Source organism: Emydura macquarii, unplaced genomic scaffold (assembly GCF_026122565.2).
Source record: "Emydura macquarii macquarii isolate MOO-44397 ecotype Brisbane River unplaced genomic scaffold, CSIRO-AGI_Emac_v2 contig_3477, whole genome shotgun sequence".
NCBI lineage: Eukaryota > Metazoa > Chordata > Testudines > Chelidae > Emydura > Emydura macquarii.
The window spans coordinates 1,812,222-1,829,127 of NW_027133614.1; the positions used below are offsets into that span (position 1 = coordinate 1,812,222).

The window sequence follows — 16,906 nt, forward strand, 5'->3', positions numbered from 1 at the left end:
TCACTCATCGGAAGAAGAGAATAGCTCCCCGTTGCTGGCAGCGTGCTTGGTCTGGTGGCGGATAAGGTGGGTGGACTGGGTGAAGGCCTTGCCGCACTGGGCACACTGGTAGGGCCGCTCCCCTGTGTGTACCCGCATGTGCTGGGTGAGCTGGGAGGCATGGCGGAAGGCCTTGCCGCAGTCTGAGCACAGGTAGGCCTTCTCCCCACTGTGGATCTGCTGGTGCCTCTTGAGGGTGGAGGAGCGGGCGAAGGCTTGCCCACACTCGGCGCAGGTAAAGGGCCGCTCACCGGTGTGGATGCGCTGGTGGCGGATGAGGCGGGAGGACTGGGCAAAGGCCATGCCACACTCGGAGCATTTAAAGGGGCGCTCACCAGTGTGCAACGTCTGGTGCTCAAAGAGGTTGGAGGACTTGGTGAAAGACTTGCCGCAGATGGCACAGGAGAAGGGTCGCTCGCCTGTGTGGATGCGCTGGTGCTCCACCATACGGCTGGCCACAGCGAACTCCTTGCCGCAGTCGGGGCAATGGAAAGGCTTCTCACCCAGGTGGGTGCGTTGGTGGCGCAGCAGCGAAAGCGGCTTGTTGAAGGTCTTGCCGCATTCCTGGCAAGGGAAAGGCTTGTCGTTGCTGTGCATGTTGCGCTGATGCTTGCGCAAGTCCGAGGAGCGCACAAAGGCTTTCTCGCAGTCCAGGCACTTGTAGGGCTTCTCGCCGGTGTGCGTGCGGATGTGTTTGCGGTAGTCTGAGGACCACGTGTAGGCCTTGATGCAGAACGGGCACTTGTAGGGGCGCTCACCCGTGTGCAAACGCTTGTGTTGCTGCAGGGTGCCCTGGTGTGAATAGGCCTTGCCGCACAGCTCACAGGCATATGGCTTGGCCCCACTGTGAGTGTCAATGTGGCTCAGGAGGTTGCTGGATTTCTTAAAGGCCCGTCCACACTGCATGCATTTGTAAGGCCGCTCCTCTGCCTCGTTGCTGCCTACCTGCTGTGTCCCAATCCTGACCCTCCTCACCGTGGCTGCCTTTGGGGTCCCGACGCTGCCTGCTCTCTCAGCTGGCTTGTTGGCAGCTTTCAGTTTCAGTCTCTTCACCCCTGTCTTACTTTTCGGGGACAGCTCTTTGCTCCCCTCTGGCTTGCTGGAGTCCACACTTGGATTTCCTGGGAACACCCCTCCCTGTACTTTCTTGGTCACGTAGCTCTTGATGCTTTCCATGCCATTGCACGGCAGGCTGTCCCGGGCTGGGTCATCCAAATCGCCGTCTAAGGTAACCACCGTGTCTACGTACTCTGTCGAGCTCGGCAGCATCCTGCCAAAATGCTTTGTGCCCTGTGGGCTGCATCGAAGAACAGCAGGCTTGCTCATTGGCCGGCTGTGCCACTTCTGACATAATGTCTCCTTGCCACTTTCTTCCCCATCCTCATTGTTCTTGGTGCGAAGACTGACCATCATGTTCAGCTTCTTGGCCACACCATTGGCATTGATGAGGGTGAAGGTCTCATAAAAGACCTCATCTTCCTCACACAGAAGGTCTTCTGGCATGCTCTCCCTCAGCAGGGAGCTGCTAGACACCAGATCTTGGTCCTTTTGCAGGCTGTTCCCAAAATGGTCACTGTCACTTTCCTCAGCTTCCTCCTCATCCTCACCTTCATCCTCGGTTTCACAGTGTGTGTTCGTGGTCCTCTTCCTGCCCTCATAGGATCCGTGAGCCAAACTGCTGCTGGGGTACTCCCAGTCCTGTCTCTCAGAGCATTCTGTGCTTGCCATTTTCCACTGCTGCCTCTGAATGTCTGCTTTCAGGATCTTTCAGCCTGTAGCTGACCTCAGGGTAAGTGACCTGCATTTTGGAACAAGAGATGAATGAACAGGGGCTGGGGACATTTATGAGGAACAGAAAGCAGCCAGGGATCATTATTACATTGACACTCAGATGCCCCAGTTGGGCTAGAGAATTTTACTGTGCCAGGCGCTGTACATAGAGGGGTGACACATTCCTTCCTCAAAGAGCAGGGAAAAGACAAGACTGGCTACAATAACAGAAACAACAAACAAACAGCATGTTAGAGGTGATCCTGGAAATATATGTTAGCTGGTAATATTTTTTTAACCCTTTCCCTCTTTACTAATTTGATTAAGTTTATTCCTATTTATTCTATTACTAAGTTTATTCCTACAGCTCACCTATGTAAAGCTCATGTTTGTTACTTTGTTCTAACCAATGGTATTATTTTAATCTCAATCTTTTCTATTTTAAAACCACTGCCTCTCTTCTGTGTTTTTAAAACAATGTATCTGTTTTTCTGCTTTTTGTACACAGGAGTACTAGGAAGCAAACAGATGCTCTTTATTGTGGAGACCCTGATGCACTGTGGTGCTGGATATCAAACTGCTGTTTCTCTTGATTACCAGGGAACTAAAACATCTTGAATGCTGGGTAAGGAACCACAGTTAATTTTTCTAACAGAAGGTCTGACTTAGGAGAGTGCTGGGAATCAAACCACAGTCTCTCTGTTTGGTAGCGAATCAGATGCTGTGAGGATGTGATACTGACAAGGCCTGCCTATCCATTCAAAGTTTTGCTATAGAAATAAAAATAGGAAGAGGGCAAGAAATCAGAGACCCAACTTTCAGAACCTCAGGAGCTCTGAGTTCTCCATTTGAAAAATAAATAACACTTTCTCCTCCCTGGCTTTATTGCAAAATGTATTTAAACAAATGACCACAAAATAGGCTGATGAAGTCACCCACCTGCTGCCATCCTGAGGGTTTATTCACCACTCTAAAGTTCTTGACTGTATAGTGCCTATAACTGGAGACAAGGTCCATAATGGAATAACTCCCTGGATGCAGAGTGTACACATGCCACCATTGGTATAGTAAAAAGGGCCATTAAACAGCTCAGCCACTCAAGCATCTACGCTATGAAGGGGCCCACAGTTTTTTCACTGGAATGTGTGTGTAATTTGGGGGCAGGTTTAGGGCTCTGCACTGAGCAGTTTTTGATTCAGCCTTCAGAGCACTGTGCGTAATGGCCCGCACAGAGTTAACGTTATGAGGTGTGGCAAAGCAGCAAGACATTATAGCTCCAACGCTGCTGGATGACAAATACAGACGTGGTTTGGCCAACCCAATCAGGCACTCAGTTCTAAGGGTGGCAAAAGTATACCTAACCATAGAGAAATGGCAAAGGAATGCTACTCTCCACTGACAGTGGCCAATGCAGAAAATTCCTTCTTAGGCATATAAACAACCAATGGATGCTGCCACTGGGAGTCCTGGTTGCAGACAGCAATTGCAAACAAAAAATAGCTCCCCCTCATTTTTCTCCTGCATCTAATTTTTCAGTATTCCCAGACCTTCGTCCTTCACAGGGACTTCTGGATAATTTATAGGTGATTGGCTGCAAGTCCAGCAATATTAATAATTACCAGAGCTGCTTCAATCTCCAGTATTTGCAGGCATTTGTGGAACACAGGTATCTCTGTGTTTTGAACAAGTTCCTGCTGGTACCTGGGGAAAAAGTGGACTGAAGGGTGGCACAGTCTCCAAGTCACTGCGTATCCCCAGGTATATGGCACAAAGAGACAAAGAAGCACAGAGTTGTCTGTAGAAATGTAAAGCTGCCCACTGGGTGAGGGTGACCTCTCTTTCCTGATCCCGTGAAAAAACAGTTTCGGTTCCAAATACAAAGCATCGACTGTTTGGAGGAAACTAGGTCTGACTGCAGCAAGTACCAGATGTCAGGCCCTGAGAGCCCAGCTGCCTCCAGCCTGTCCCCTCAGATTTTTTTTCATATAGCTCCCCCTCCCATTTTTCTTTCCCTGTTGCTTTCTGGCCTGCCTCTCTCCCTTTCCAGTAAGCCCAGGTCTAGCTGCAACGACTCACCCTGGTATCTGAGTACAGGTATGTGGGGTGTTCCAGGCGGCTGCCCCTGTGGGATCATCTGCTCCGGGTTATAAATGAGGAAAGGCGGAGAGTTTGGTGCAGAGCAGCAGTAGCAAATGTGCCGGTCTGTCTCACCCTTTTGTGTCCAGTCTAGCAGCTGCAGAGCCAGGAGGTGGGGCCTGTGAATATACACAACCTTCCTGCCTGCATCACAGAGAGCAGCCTGGGAAATACAGCAGGGCTGCCCTGTCTGACTGCCTGACTGAGCCATTCTTCGGTTCACCCCCTCCCTCCCATAGATTCCAGTGAGGGAAATGGACTCTGGAGCCATGTAGATCACCTCTATGCCAGGGCAGGATCGCACCCTACAGTACAGTTACTATGCTGGTTTTGTCCACTCTGAATTGAAAGGTGGCTTTTACTTCCATTAGGAAATTAATCCATAGGCTTATAGAGCTCCCTGTCTGAAAGCTTTTCCTGATATTCAGCCTATGTGGTCCTATGTTGACTCCGTCCTATCACTCTAAGTTATGCTATAGTTTATTGTGCTAAATAATCTCCCTTCCTCCCTAGTATTTACACCTTTCAGATATTTGTATGTCCCCCAGTTGATTGTTGCTTAGTCACAGTGTAAACCAGTCACTGCCGTCCCACAATCATGGTGTGTCTCTTGTCTGTCTTTTCGGTGTCTGAACCTTCCTGCAGTCCTCTGTTCTCTATCTCCTTCTTCATCTTACTGACTCATATAAGGTGACCAGATAGCAAGTGCGAAAAATCAGGCCGGGGGTAAGGGGGTAATAGGCGTCTACCCTAGACTCATATCAAACATGCTGCTCAGTTCTCTGACTTCTGCAGCAGTGATTTTCCTCTTCTCACTAGGAATTAAATAATTTTCACCTTTATTTCTCTGTTTAACTGCTCTAGAATCTGCTTCCAAAACACTGTTTCTCTTTTTTTAAACAGACCACCCCATACCTATTCATACCAGGGAGGAGAGATTCTGCAAGTACAACTTCTTTCCCTGGCCCCAGGTTAGCAGAAGCAGACACATTTTGTTTTCTGGAAGATGAACTATAGAACAGTCTAAGTTCCCCTCCAAAGAAGGACAAGCTGACATAGAGGAGGTGTTTTTATTTTAGTCACATGCTTTTGTGTGTCCGCAATACTGATGCTGAAGTTCTGCATGTTTTTAATTTTGTACCATTGACAGTCAAAAAAATAGGGCAAGAATTCAGTCAAATCCTGATCTCTACATACATACACACACCTGCACTGGCCCCTCTGCGCTAGGGTTTGAATTCCAGCACCCAGGCAACCAGAAGGGTCTCAGTAGCTGCACCCCACCAAGTCTAGCACCACGCCTTCATGTTGCTCAGTTCAGCCTTCAGGATAGCTGAGGTTTAGATAGACACAGAAGGGTTTTTTAATCACAAATTTAATTTTTTATTTTGGCTAGAGAAGATACATGGTTAGAAACAGATATTTCATTTCATCACAATGAAGTGGCAGTGCCTTAGCTACTTGGCTGCTCTGCAGTGCTTAGGTTCTTGATAGCAGCACCTTCAGGAATGTTCTGTTCACGTGTATATGTTTACTGAAATAAATATGGATCCTTCCAAACTTGCTGATAACATGAGCAGGCCCAAGCAGTGGTAGTGATCATGCAGGGTCATACAAGTCAGCTGCGGCTACCTGTCAGCCCACAGCCTATTCCATGCCTCCACCTTCCTGCCAGCAGGACTAGAGTGGGAGGCAACTCACTGCCAGTCCAGAGACCCTCTCTGGCAGCAGGACTAGAAGAGGAAGAAATGTGTAAGCTGATTTCTTTCCCTGGTCACTGCCAGCACACCTCTAGTATACTGGAGTCCCAAAAATCCCATGAGTGACTCTGTAATGGATCCCATTTTGCCGCTGCCTAGTCCTTGATCTATGTCTCTCTCTGGATATTTCACACACTATATATTCTGCAGCCTCAGTGGATCATCTTGTAACTAATAGGTCACTATTCCTCCTTATTGCTCACTCAGTTCCAAACTGGGGCAGTGATGAGATGCAGAAAAGCAATTACTAGGTAATATTTCTCTCCCCCGTATCCATCAAAGCAACTTTATTTGAGTCACTACATGCTGAGAGGAGAAGCATTTGATGAGGAGACACCCCTCTCTCCCATTGGGTTTCAGTAAATTACAGTCTGGGTTCAAGTCTTTTCTCTCTCCCCTGGAAGAAAAGGAAGAAACAGGTGCAAAGTACAAAGAGCACATGACAACACAGGCATCATCCTGGATTCCCAGGCTGAACATTTTTCAGGATGGGAGATTTCTTCTGGTTTTAGAGAAGAGTGAAACTTGACTTGGGAGCACTTGGACTAACGGTTTTCAGAGACATAGCAGGAGTTCATCATCATGCTGATCTAGAGGGAACCTTTACAACCAACTGCAGTTGTCCAGGGGAAACCAGAGATTGGCTATTGTTGCCCAGCAGACTCCTAGCATTGGGTGAGAGGGTGCTGTGTGTAGTCTGAAAGGGGCTCTGAGTGGTTTCAAAGAGAGCGAGTTGAGAACAGAACACTAGGAGAAGGAGCCTCTTTGCTGGCCATGTTGAAATTGTAACAGGAGGAAGGTCTCCGCTGGATTAAAACACCACTGGCATTGTCTACATCCAATGCTTCAAACACTTGAGAGAGTGGGAAACTGGTCCTCAGCAGGCACAAGGAGAGCCCAGAGCCCATGGAGCTGATAAGAGCAGGCCTAGAAGTTGGTGCTTGATTTCTTCAGAGCTAAGAGAAAAGAAAAGGGCTGGTGCTATGTTAAAGGTGAAAAGCCTGGACTACTCCACCTCCCCACAGGCAAGTGTTGCCCCCTTGCTTAATCCATTACACCAAGAAGCAGATTTCAGTAACAGCTGCTCACAATGCACTGGGACATTGCAAGCCGCCCCTCTTGTTGTGAAGTAGAATGAAGGTCCTGCTTCGTTCCAATGCATTGCAGTGTGTGCAAACTGGAATTCGGATGACAATGACACCCTCAGCTTACAGTGAAGTTACAAAAAACTGCTTTGTGGCAAAACAAATGACCTAGTTATCGGAGGACTCCCCTGTAGCCGATGTTTTCAAATTCTGCACTATAGGCAGTGATCAAAGACTCAGGGCTGAAACTCTCCCAACCAACCCTCTGATTCAGATGTCTCGCTTCACCTCCTCACAACCAACTTCCATCTCCAGGCATTGGTGCTGCTGATTTAGACAGCACTGTATTTAGGCTCCTCCCATCACAGTGGGGAAGAAGCAGAAGTTGGACAGCATCAGCCATCATGGTTCAATAAAAAAATCACTTCTTTCTTTCACACCCACCCAGCCCTTTCTGCACATCCCCTCTCCTCTCTTTACCTTCCTCCTCCCATTGATCTGTGAGAGATGGGGAGAGAGAGAAGGGTCCATACTAAGAGACAGATGACAGAACAGGGAAAGCAATTCCTCATCAATCAATTTAATGATTGGTTGAAATTTTCTGGAAAAAAATTTTTTTTTTCGGTCAAAATGTTGATGCAGGAGAAAAAAGGGGGGAAACATCTTGACAAATTTTTCTGAAATATTTTCCTTGGTTTTGGAATTTTTCAAAAGTTAAAATTTCAGTCGACTTATTAGTTAAAATTATTTTAAAAATGGAAAAAGTTCAATGAAATATTTATCCTGTTTTTGTACAATTGCTAAAAGTTTTGTTTTGTTTTAATTAAATTTGCCTTTATCTGTGGCAGATTGTGATTTTCTTGAATTTACTCATTACTCAAAATCATTCTGCTAATGACCCCTCGGTCTGCAGCTATTTAACTGGTCACATTGGGCTCATGGTATGTTTCTGTTCCCTGCCTGGATGAAAATTACTCTTTAGAATCAGGCTTCCAGTGCAAATACTCAGAAGTCTGAATTTGAAATTTACTTTGCATGAATATCCTGCAATATTATCTTAAAATACGCTGCTTTGGCAAATATTTCTGCCAGTTAAACTTTTTGTGAGAATAGCTGCTGAAAGCTGATACAAAAAGTTCATGGAAAAAATCAGTGAATTCATCTGAAACTGTGAACGGACAGTCACAGCAAATATTTTTTCAATATTTACCCAATTTAAGATGAATTATTGATACAAAATGAGGTAGCAGCAGAGGGAAATGGATGAGAGAGACAGTAATAATTATCTTTCTTTTATTATTGTGCAGTTCACCCAGAAAGGTTCCAAACATAGACTGCAAGGCTGGGGTAGCCACTTTTTGGCCAGGCCAACCCTGAGTGGTGCTGTAACCCCGTATGCCAGCTCGCAATGCCTCACATTAGGCTCAGCCATCCTTCTGTCATGATGTTGGGATGTCTGGGTCAAATCCGAGTGAATGGCATTGAGACCTGGTGCCATGGGGCTGCAATGCCTCTCAGGTTTCGATGCTGTGACAATATGCACCAGGTCACGGACCTACTCAGTCAGATTTAGAGGGGGTGGGTTTTGGGCTCAAGGACTGGTGGGGGGAGCCTAAGAGGGAAAGAGGAGGGTCAGGTGGAGTGTATGTGGGGGGAAATCTATGCTTTCCCCCCGAAATGGTGCTCTGCAGCCCCCGCTTCCAAATGCTTTGAAAATTACACATAGGAATACCTTTGCTTGGCAGTGAAATGCAGCCACTTTTGCGGTAGTGCACAGCAGTTCAGGAGGTGCAGTGAAGAATACCAGATCCCAGGAAACTAAGGGGGAGTTTTCAGCAAGTTAACTAAACTGGAATTTGGCCAGGACATTAGTGATGACGTTAGTGATAATATTTCTACTCTTGCAAAAAGTGCTTTGGAGCCTTTAATGACCACACTAGGTTGGAAGCTCAGTGCCCCCAATATCAAAGTAGGATGTTGGTTCAGTATGGACTTAAAGGGAAGAATGCCTGATGAAGTCACCAAAATCCTCTTCTTCCCTTACCTGTGCTTTCCCTGGAGGTCTCCCATTGAAGAACTGGCCCAGCATGCCCCACCTAGCTTATCAGACTGGATGAGGTCATAGGCTGAGAAAGTGAGGTCACAGCAGCAAGATGGAGAGGGATTCAGCTCTGAAAGGTGGGACAGTATGATAGGAAGTGAGATGACCAGTTTATGAGATATGGAGCAGAATCCTGGTCTGTTATGAAGGACAGGTACTAGAAAGTGGAACAACAGCAGGTCTGGGTGGGATGGAAGAGAATTTGGAGCTGCACACATAACATTTCCATTGGCCATATACCTCCAATACCCAACTGTAGCTATGTGAAACTGGGCAGTACAGAATGTACAATTCTAGGGTCAACTGGATTCCGGCTGGACAGCCAAGCTGAGATGGGGACAGTCCTGGGGCAAAGGGTCATGGGGTCGGAACCCCAGTGTGGGAACGTCCCAGCGGCTCCGCTTCTCCTCCCTCAACTCCATCTCTATCCGGTGGCCTTGGGCGTGCATCCGCTGGTGGGAGCGGAGCCCTGAGAGCTTGGGGAAAACCTTGCCGCACTCCCCACAGCGAAAAGCCTTCTGAACATGGGTCTGCCGGTGCTTGAGCAGGGCAGTGGAGCGAATGAAGGCCTTGCCGCACTCGGAGCAGATGAAGGGGCGGTCATTGGTGTGAGTAGCCCGGTGGAAGGTGAAGCTGGACGACTGGCTGAAGGACTTGTTGCAGATGCTGCAGTGGAACGGCTTGAGGCCCATATGCATCTTGCGGTGCTGGAGCAAGGTGGAGGGGTCAGAGAAAGTCTTCTCACAGAAGGAGCACTCATAGGGCCGGTCACCAGTGTGCGTGTTCTGGTGAATCAGCAATGAGGTGGAGCGGGCAAAGGACTTATCGCACACAGAGCAGCGGTAGGGCTTCTCACCGGTGTGCGTGCGCTCATGCCGCCGCACCATAGAGGCCTGGTAGAAGCCCTTGCTGCAGTAGGAGCACTTGTAGGGCCTCTCCCCAGTGTGGATCCGCTGGTGCACTTTAAAGTCTGACTTCCTGGCAAAACTCTTGCCACAGTCCCCGCAGATCAGGGTGGTGGCACCAGCAGCTGCCATGGGCTTGTGGTCTCTCAGCACAGGGACAAGCTTGCTGATTTCTGTCACTGCTGCCAGCTCTGTGGGTACAAAACCAGCAAAGACTCTGCCAAACTCTGTCCTGCCCTGACCGTGCTCTGCAGGACTGTCCACCATCATGGTGCTCTCCACCTGCTTGCTGATGATTGAGCTCTGGTCTCCAAGGCCACCCACCCACAGGCAATCCCCGACCTGTCTGATCCTACTCTTTTCCTTTGCTAGGTTAAGGCACAGCTGGACTCCCGCAGGGCTGTCAGCCATGGATGGGGGCCTGTGGAACTGCTGTGTGGTCACAGTCCATGCTTCCCAGCACTTCCAAGGTCTGAAAGCAAAGAGGAGCATGCATGAGACACAAGTCCCCTTTACAACAAACTTGGAACTCAGCATTCCTTTCCTGGGTCTCCTTTCCAGCAATCCTTATGGGTCTCTGAGCCCTACCCTTGTCTATGCAGGAGTTAGCCAGCCCTGATTTCAGCCATCAGTGGCCAGTAATCAGAGTACCTGCACCAGTGCAAACCCCTAGCATAGACAAGGAAAACCAGGATTTGCAGCAACTGAACTTGCCCGTGCAAATCACAGCTTTCCTTGTCACTCTAGGGTGCTTCAGCTCTGCTGCTGTATTGATTGCTGTACTGTGCTGCTAGGGTAGACATGGCCCCTACCCTCCCTCCACAAATACAACAGGCAAGAGAAGTTCCATCTCAGAAATGCATGGCAGTTCCCTAACCCACAGCAACCATCTACCTCGACCCCTTTGTTGTCCAGCTGGTGCCTGCTGTAGCCTGCTTCCACCTACTGGGACTTTTCCAAAAGTTTCAGCTGCTTTCTAGCAAAAATCACATTCAACACAGTTCTCAAGGAAGAATCTAACACAGGCTGGAAGCTCAACCCAGCCAGAGCGATCCTCTGTGGGAAAGCAAGCTGGGGGGAGACTTTCCTGGTGTTGGTGAGCGAACAGCCACCAGCTTAAAGGGCTGGTTCGGGTTTGTCTGACCAGGTGCAGCTGGGCTCTGGAGCAGGCTGCCGTGTTTAAACACGAGCGTGGACAGAGGCTGGGGTACGGTCTGTAGGGAAGGGAAGGGAGCAGAGGCATGCTGCTTGCCTGCTCTGCGGCTTCAGGGGCACTGCTCGGCGGGCAGGGGCTGCCCGGAGGAGATTGCCAGCCTCCCAGCTAGCATGTAGCCGGGGTTACTGCGCCCCCATGGCAGCTCGGAAGGGGAGGGGCGGACGGGACGGGACCTCCCTCCTTCCTGTCACCTTCCCACCGCAGGACCCTGCCCGCTGCAGCCCCGCTGGGTGCCAGGCGTGGCCGGCACCGGCTCACCTCCCTCGCTGCTGTTGCGCCCCGCTGCTGGCTCCCCGCGGGCCCGGAGACGTGCGCGCCGCAGCCGCTGCTCCCCCCGGTGCGCACAGGGGCCTCCCCTTGCCGAGGACCCCAGCGCAAAGCAGCCCGTGCGCGCACACACTCGGCTGCGCAGGCAGCTGTCCGCCCAGGCTGCCTGCGCTGCCGGGGAGACCAGGCGGGACGGGGGCGAGCCCGGCTGTGTTTATATTTTTTTTTAAATAGCCCCCTCCTAACCAGCTCCGCCTCGTGCTTATTGAGCCCTACGCGGGGCAGCGCTAGCCTGGCCCGGATCGCAGAGGGAGGCGAAATGCCCAACCTTATCTTTGAACTCCACTAGCTTTAACACGTGCTAAAGGCACCCTACCCTGGCTACAATAGGTTGGTAACACGTGTTAGCCAACACCTTCCGAATCCTAGGGCACGGCTGCCCTGCTAGCAGCGGTGTGACTATAGACACACCCAAGCTAGCTTTGATGGCGCTAGGCTGGGTACCAAGAGGAGACGCTGCCCGGCTGAGTACCCCGAGAGGTTTGTGCAGCCCGTGCTGAGCCCTACTGCGGCAGCCTTACTGCTCTTGGTACCCAGGCTAGCGCTGGTATGGCCACAATCAGACCTCCCATTGCCACAGCGACATATCCCTCGTGTAGACAAAACCACAATCCCACCTGGTGTGTGTTGGAAAGGGGGCATGTTGCGTTTGCCGCTTTGGTTGGGTTTCAGCCCCATGTTTTAATTTACTTTCGTTCCTAATCCGGCTTGTGCTCTCTCAGTTCATGCTGCAGTTCAGGGATTATGGAGTTAATGCAGAAGTCCCTGGTGAATTTTTTAGTGACTTGCTATTTAAACTGAGAGCATCTCTGAACCGAACGGGTTGAGGGTGAGCTCTTGGAACAATGTGAGGAACAAACTATTATAGGAAAAGTTTTCTCTGATTAGTGGGTAGGGTTCCCTAGTTCGCTAGTGTTAGTGGACTGAGGAGCAGAGAGAGTTCTGTAAATACTAGAGGTGAAATCTTAGTTCTAATGAAATCAGTGGAAGTTTTGCCATTGACTTTCCTGAGGCCAGAATTTCACCCTAGATCTGTACTAAAGTCCACTGGCAAAATGGTGTGGGGAAAGCTATGTAAAGCTACCAGATCATTTTAGACTGCATATTAAGGAGGAATGGCCTCTCAAACATGTACCCAGTATAATTGTGTAATTGGCAGCGGCTATTGATTTAGTTCACTTCTGGCCACTCTGAAGCTGAAGTAACCATGATGCCAAGTAGATTCTTTAACAATGCACTGAGATCACATGCAGGTGGTGTGGCTTATTACTGTTTTTATTTTATCCAATAGCCACTTTGTTCCCCCTATTACATTATGTATGTTTTCTCCTTTCAGCAAACCTGTAAGCCCCAATTCAGGAAGTCATCCCTATTCAGGATAATTTAAGCGCTTGCTTAAGTGCTTTCCTTAAGTGGGGCTGTAGTTTGAAAGCGGAAAGGGCTGCTACTTTTACATTCTCATATAAAAAAAGATCTCCCAGCGGCCTTAACTACAGCATACATACAGGCATTGCATGAAGGTTCTGCCAAGATGATTTATAGGTTGTTGGGATGGAAGGAAACTCAGGCACCAAAGATCACTCATGTTTGAGAAGAGGGTTGAGTTTCTAAAGGCAGGAATGTACAGTGGGACTCCAAGAAAAGCCCATGAAAAGAGAGAGAATTCCTGCACTGCATGCTAAAGGGCAGAAACAGGCTAGGAGGACAGGGGTGCAAGGAATAGTGAGTGACTTGATAGTGTCTCATATTGAAGTTGAATGGAACTGCAGAAGATGCCACACACTAATTCATGATATTTTCTGTTGTCATGTCTAGAACTGAACAACAGGTGGCATCATCACCCTTCCAATAGGCATAAATGATGCCTGGCAGTGGCACAGAGAGGAGAGGGCCCTGAAGGGAGAATCATCCCAGGCAGTAAGGAGGTCTATGTCTGTCTTTCACACTGGATTAAGAGCTCACCTGCTAGCAATGCATTCTGAAAAAGCAGACAATCCAAAGTGTCTCTGGCAATGGTGCGGGGTGGTCATTTTGCTCCTTTATTCCCACCATTCTGGGATTCAGTGTAAAGGCCTTACCCCCCAGTAATCACATGCATACCCTTGGAAACACCTGGCTACGATTAAAACAGGGTCCCTGTCTCCAGATCCCCTAAACTTCCCCATTACATCTGCAAGTCAGCCCTGGGATAGCACGGCCTCCACAACAGACATTCGGCAATTGGCACAGCTGAGCAAGGATTTGACATGAGTGGCGGATAGCACATGGTTCTGAATCCAGGCCAAAGGCCAGGTCCTCAGCGCTATGGAAATCAGAGGAGCTAGGCTGATTTATACCCGTGGAAGGAGCTGGCCCTGAGATGTTTAGCAACCTTTGTTATAAGCGAGTGAGATAATTGGCGTGGAACATTCATTCGGCTATACAAGGTTTTTCTGAGGGCCCGTTCCCAGCACTGAGCAAGTGATGCCATTGTGTCGGCATAGTCGTCTCTACACACTCACTGCTGCAGAAGGTGGAGGGGTGAAAGTCATGACAGCTTCATCTGTGTTGTTGGGCCCAAGCCCTGCCAGAGAGGGTACAGCCTGCAGGATCCAGTGATTCAGTACGCTTCCTGCAAGCTGCAGGGCCTGCGTGGTGGTCATGAGGGGAGCCTGGCCAGGCCCCTTTGGGGTGAAGTGACCCTCCAGGGTGCAGAGAGGTAGTGCTCTCTGTATTCCGCCCAGCACAGGGACTCAGTTGGCCCTGGCCCTTTTGTGGGTGGGGAGGGAGCAGGTTCCTTTCCTTCTTCTCCGTGTGCCCCCAGCTGTGCAGTGTGACCCAGAGGAGAGTTCCAGTTGATGGCCAAGCACTGCATCTCCTTATTTAATGTGCACGTCTGGGTGGAAGGATAGGGATTCCAGGGTCTCAGCCCATTTTTTACAGGTGGAGAAACTGAGTCAGAAGGAGGGTGAGTGACTTGTCCAAAGCCACCAAGGGAATAGGTATGAGAGCAGGATTGGGTCTCTTAGCTCCCAGTTCTCAGACCATTAGGTCACACTAGGAGAGTGGTTTGGGTGAGCCTGGAAGATGTATGTCACCAGGGCAATAAGAGCTCTGGATTAGTGACTGAATGTGTCAAATAGGAGCGTGTCTTGACTCACTGCCACTTGGCTCTTTGCATTGCCCAGAAGAACTGTGCCTCAAGGACAGTGTATACCAACCTGTTCACTTGGACAGAACATGGGCCAAACTTGTGTCCCCTTCCCCACCCCTATGGTTCCACTGTATCTTTCATCAGGCTGGGCTGCCGTCTCTTCTGTGCTGGCTCCCTCTCTGTGAAAGGCTGGCTTGGTACTATTTGGGTTCTGGGACATGGGCAGGCACAAGCCTGCCCACGACTAAAAGATCCTCGCCCAGCCTAAAGCTACTGAGCCCGGGGAGAAGTCTCATGTAACCAATGTTGGAGGAAATGCCTCTGGAATTTGATGAACAGGTTTGCGTTCCTGTTGTCAGTGCTGAAGCAAGTCTCTGGCAAGCTGCTAGGGGGCACTGTGTTGTTGAAGATGCCAGCTTTCGGATGCTGATTCTTTGAGTGTAGGGACCACTGAAGAGATATTTACCCCAGTGCCTAGCCAGCGTGCCAGTTGGGTAATTACACTGTGCCTCTAGGCAGTTCTCTCTGCAGGCTCAGTTGAATGTTGTTTTCTCCTTTTATTATTTGCCTGCTGCCATGTGTAGTGTTACTGTGTGGTGGTAAATAGCTGCCTTGTTCCGTCCCAGAGATGGTTGCACTTCAGTGCTGAGTGAAGTGATTGCTATGTTTGTAAAGCTTTGGATCCTTCAGTGAGGACAGGTGCTAAATCAATGTGAGATATTAAAATAGGGTGGCTTTGATGCCATTCAGTCACCTCTAACCCCCAATACCCAGAGGGCTGGTGCTGTGTTGTCTGTGGCAGGAGAGGCCCAGCTGACCCATTCTGCCTCCTAGAGGACCTGGGTATAAAGAGACTGTCCAGAAGAGGTGCTGTGGGAACTCCTGTCCATGTGCTTCTGGGCGAGCAGGAAAGGCTACTATGAGCCTAGTGTTGCATTGTCATGGAGGCAAGGTTGGTAGCTGGTCTGCTCCCTCCCCATCCCCACTTCTCCCAGTTGCTCCAGCTGCCGCCGCTTGTTCCCAGGGGGAGCTGTAGTCTTAAGAGTCTGCCCCTGGGGCTGTGCGGAGGGTTGGGAGTGGCTGGAGGAAGGAGGGTGGATTTCAAATCCCTGTTGTTTTTATTTGCAGTGCTGTTGTGCCTAGAATCCCGCTCTGCTAGATGCTGTACAAACACAGAACAAAAAGCAATCCTTGCCCTGAAGAGCTAGAGGAGCAAATGGCAGGTAATTAATCTGACACTGTGCAATAAAATCAAAAGCAGAGTAATAATGTGAAAACCCTTAGAGGGGTTTGAATCAAACATACTGCAGCAGCCAGCCTTGCATTGTACTGTCATGGTGTCTTTCTTTCCGGATCTTACTTTTTGAGGAAGCAGTGGGGGGCACTGTCTGCTCATACATGCTGTGCCTGTGGAGACAGGAACTCTCCAGCTGACTGGATTAGAGGGCAAATCCCCTTTGCTCCCTGGTAGCAAAGTACTGGAGAAGGACAAGCAATCTAATAGAAGGTGCCCTCTGGAGCTCATCTGTGTGACTGAGTTAACTGGCTTCCCCTGAGTCCCTGCCAAACCCTTCTGGTTTTCAGGGTAGCACCTTTATGGGAAGGCTATTTTTGAAAACTGTTCCACCCCTCTGTTTGCCCCGTAATAAGAGAATAAAGAGGCACTTTGTGAAATGAATGGTGGGTAAAATTAGATCAAATAAAAGGAAATCCTTTCACACCGCGCATGTAGCCACCCCGATGGAAACCACAGTTGCTCGTGGGTCATCCAAGACAAACACTGAGTCTGCATTGTAGAATGGACTGGCTGATTTTCTGAGTAGCAATAACATAGTAGTTATGTGGGCTAAGATAATAAGACTGTAAGATAAGATAATGTAGCCATGTGTATAATGCTGCACATTGGAGGGGATGGGGTAGGCACTGATTGCTGGAGGGGTATACCCTACCCCATCCCCTCCAATGTGCAGCATTATACACATGGCTACATTAGTTAGGAGGAGGAGGACTGATTTCTGACCTTTGCCCAAGGCAGGAGGCTGAATTGAACTGGCAGATGGTCTGATCCGATATAGGAAATCCTAGGGGCTGGCTTCTCAGGTGGTGTAAATCAGCAGAGCTCCTTTGTAGTCTAATGGGGGTGAAGGATTTCCACTGATTTACAACAGCTCTGGCCCATACTCTTAAAACAGGACAGCAACCTGGTGTTAGAGCCGGGGGAAGCCGTGTCGATGCTCTGAGATGTAAAGATTTTTGTTATTGTGCTGGTAATTAGTATATTGGGGAATTCCTCCTAAGAAAAGCATCCTGACCACAAAACACTGCAGTTCTCCTCAACATTTTTTCATCTGTTTTGCCGCTAAGAAAGTAACTGATATGTTGTGGCAGCTTGCAGTTTTTCACACCGCTCTCTTGCCCACCCTCATATCCTGCA

General features: G+C 49.3%; 2 protein-coding genes across 2 annotated transcripts; both read right to left on the bottom strand.

Moving 5' to 3' along the window:
- Positions 1 to 4,009, bottom strand: ZNF648 (zinc finger protein 648). The gene is made up of 2 exons (XM_067535189.1): positions 3,886 to 4,009; positions 1 to 1,837 (listed from the first exon to the last, which is right to left on the bottom strand). The coding sequence occupies exon 2, from the start codon at positions 1,765 to 1,767 to the stop codon at positions 1 to 3; it is 1,767 nt and encodes a 588-aa protein (XP_067391290.1). The 5' UTR covers positions 1,768 to 1,837; positions 3,886 to 4,009.
- Positions 4,010 to 6,998: 2,989 nt separating this feature from the next.
- LOC137144724 (putative zinc finger protein 286B) lies at positions 6,999 to 10,695 on the bottom strand. The gene has a single exon (XM_067535195.1). The coding sequence runs from the start codon at positions 10,331 to 10,333 to the stop codon at positions 9,191 to 9,193; it is 1,143 nt and encodes a 380-aa protein (XP_067391296.1). The 5' UTR covers positions 10,334 to 10,695; the 3' UTR covers positions 6,999 to 9,190.
- Positions 10,696 to 16,906: the final 6,211 nt, after the last annotated feature.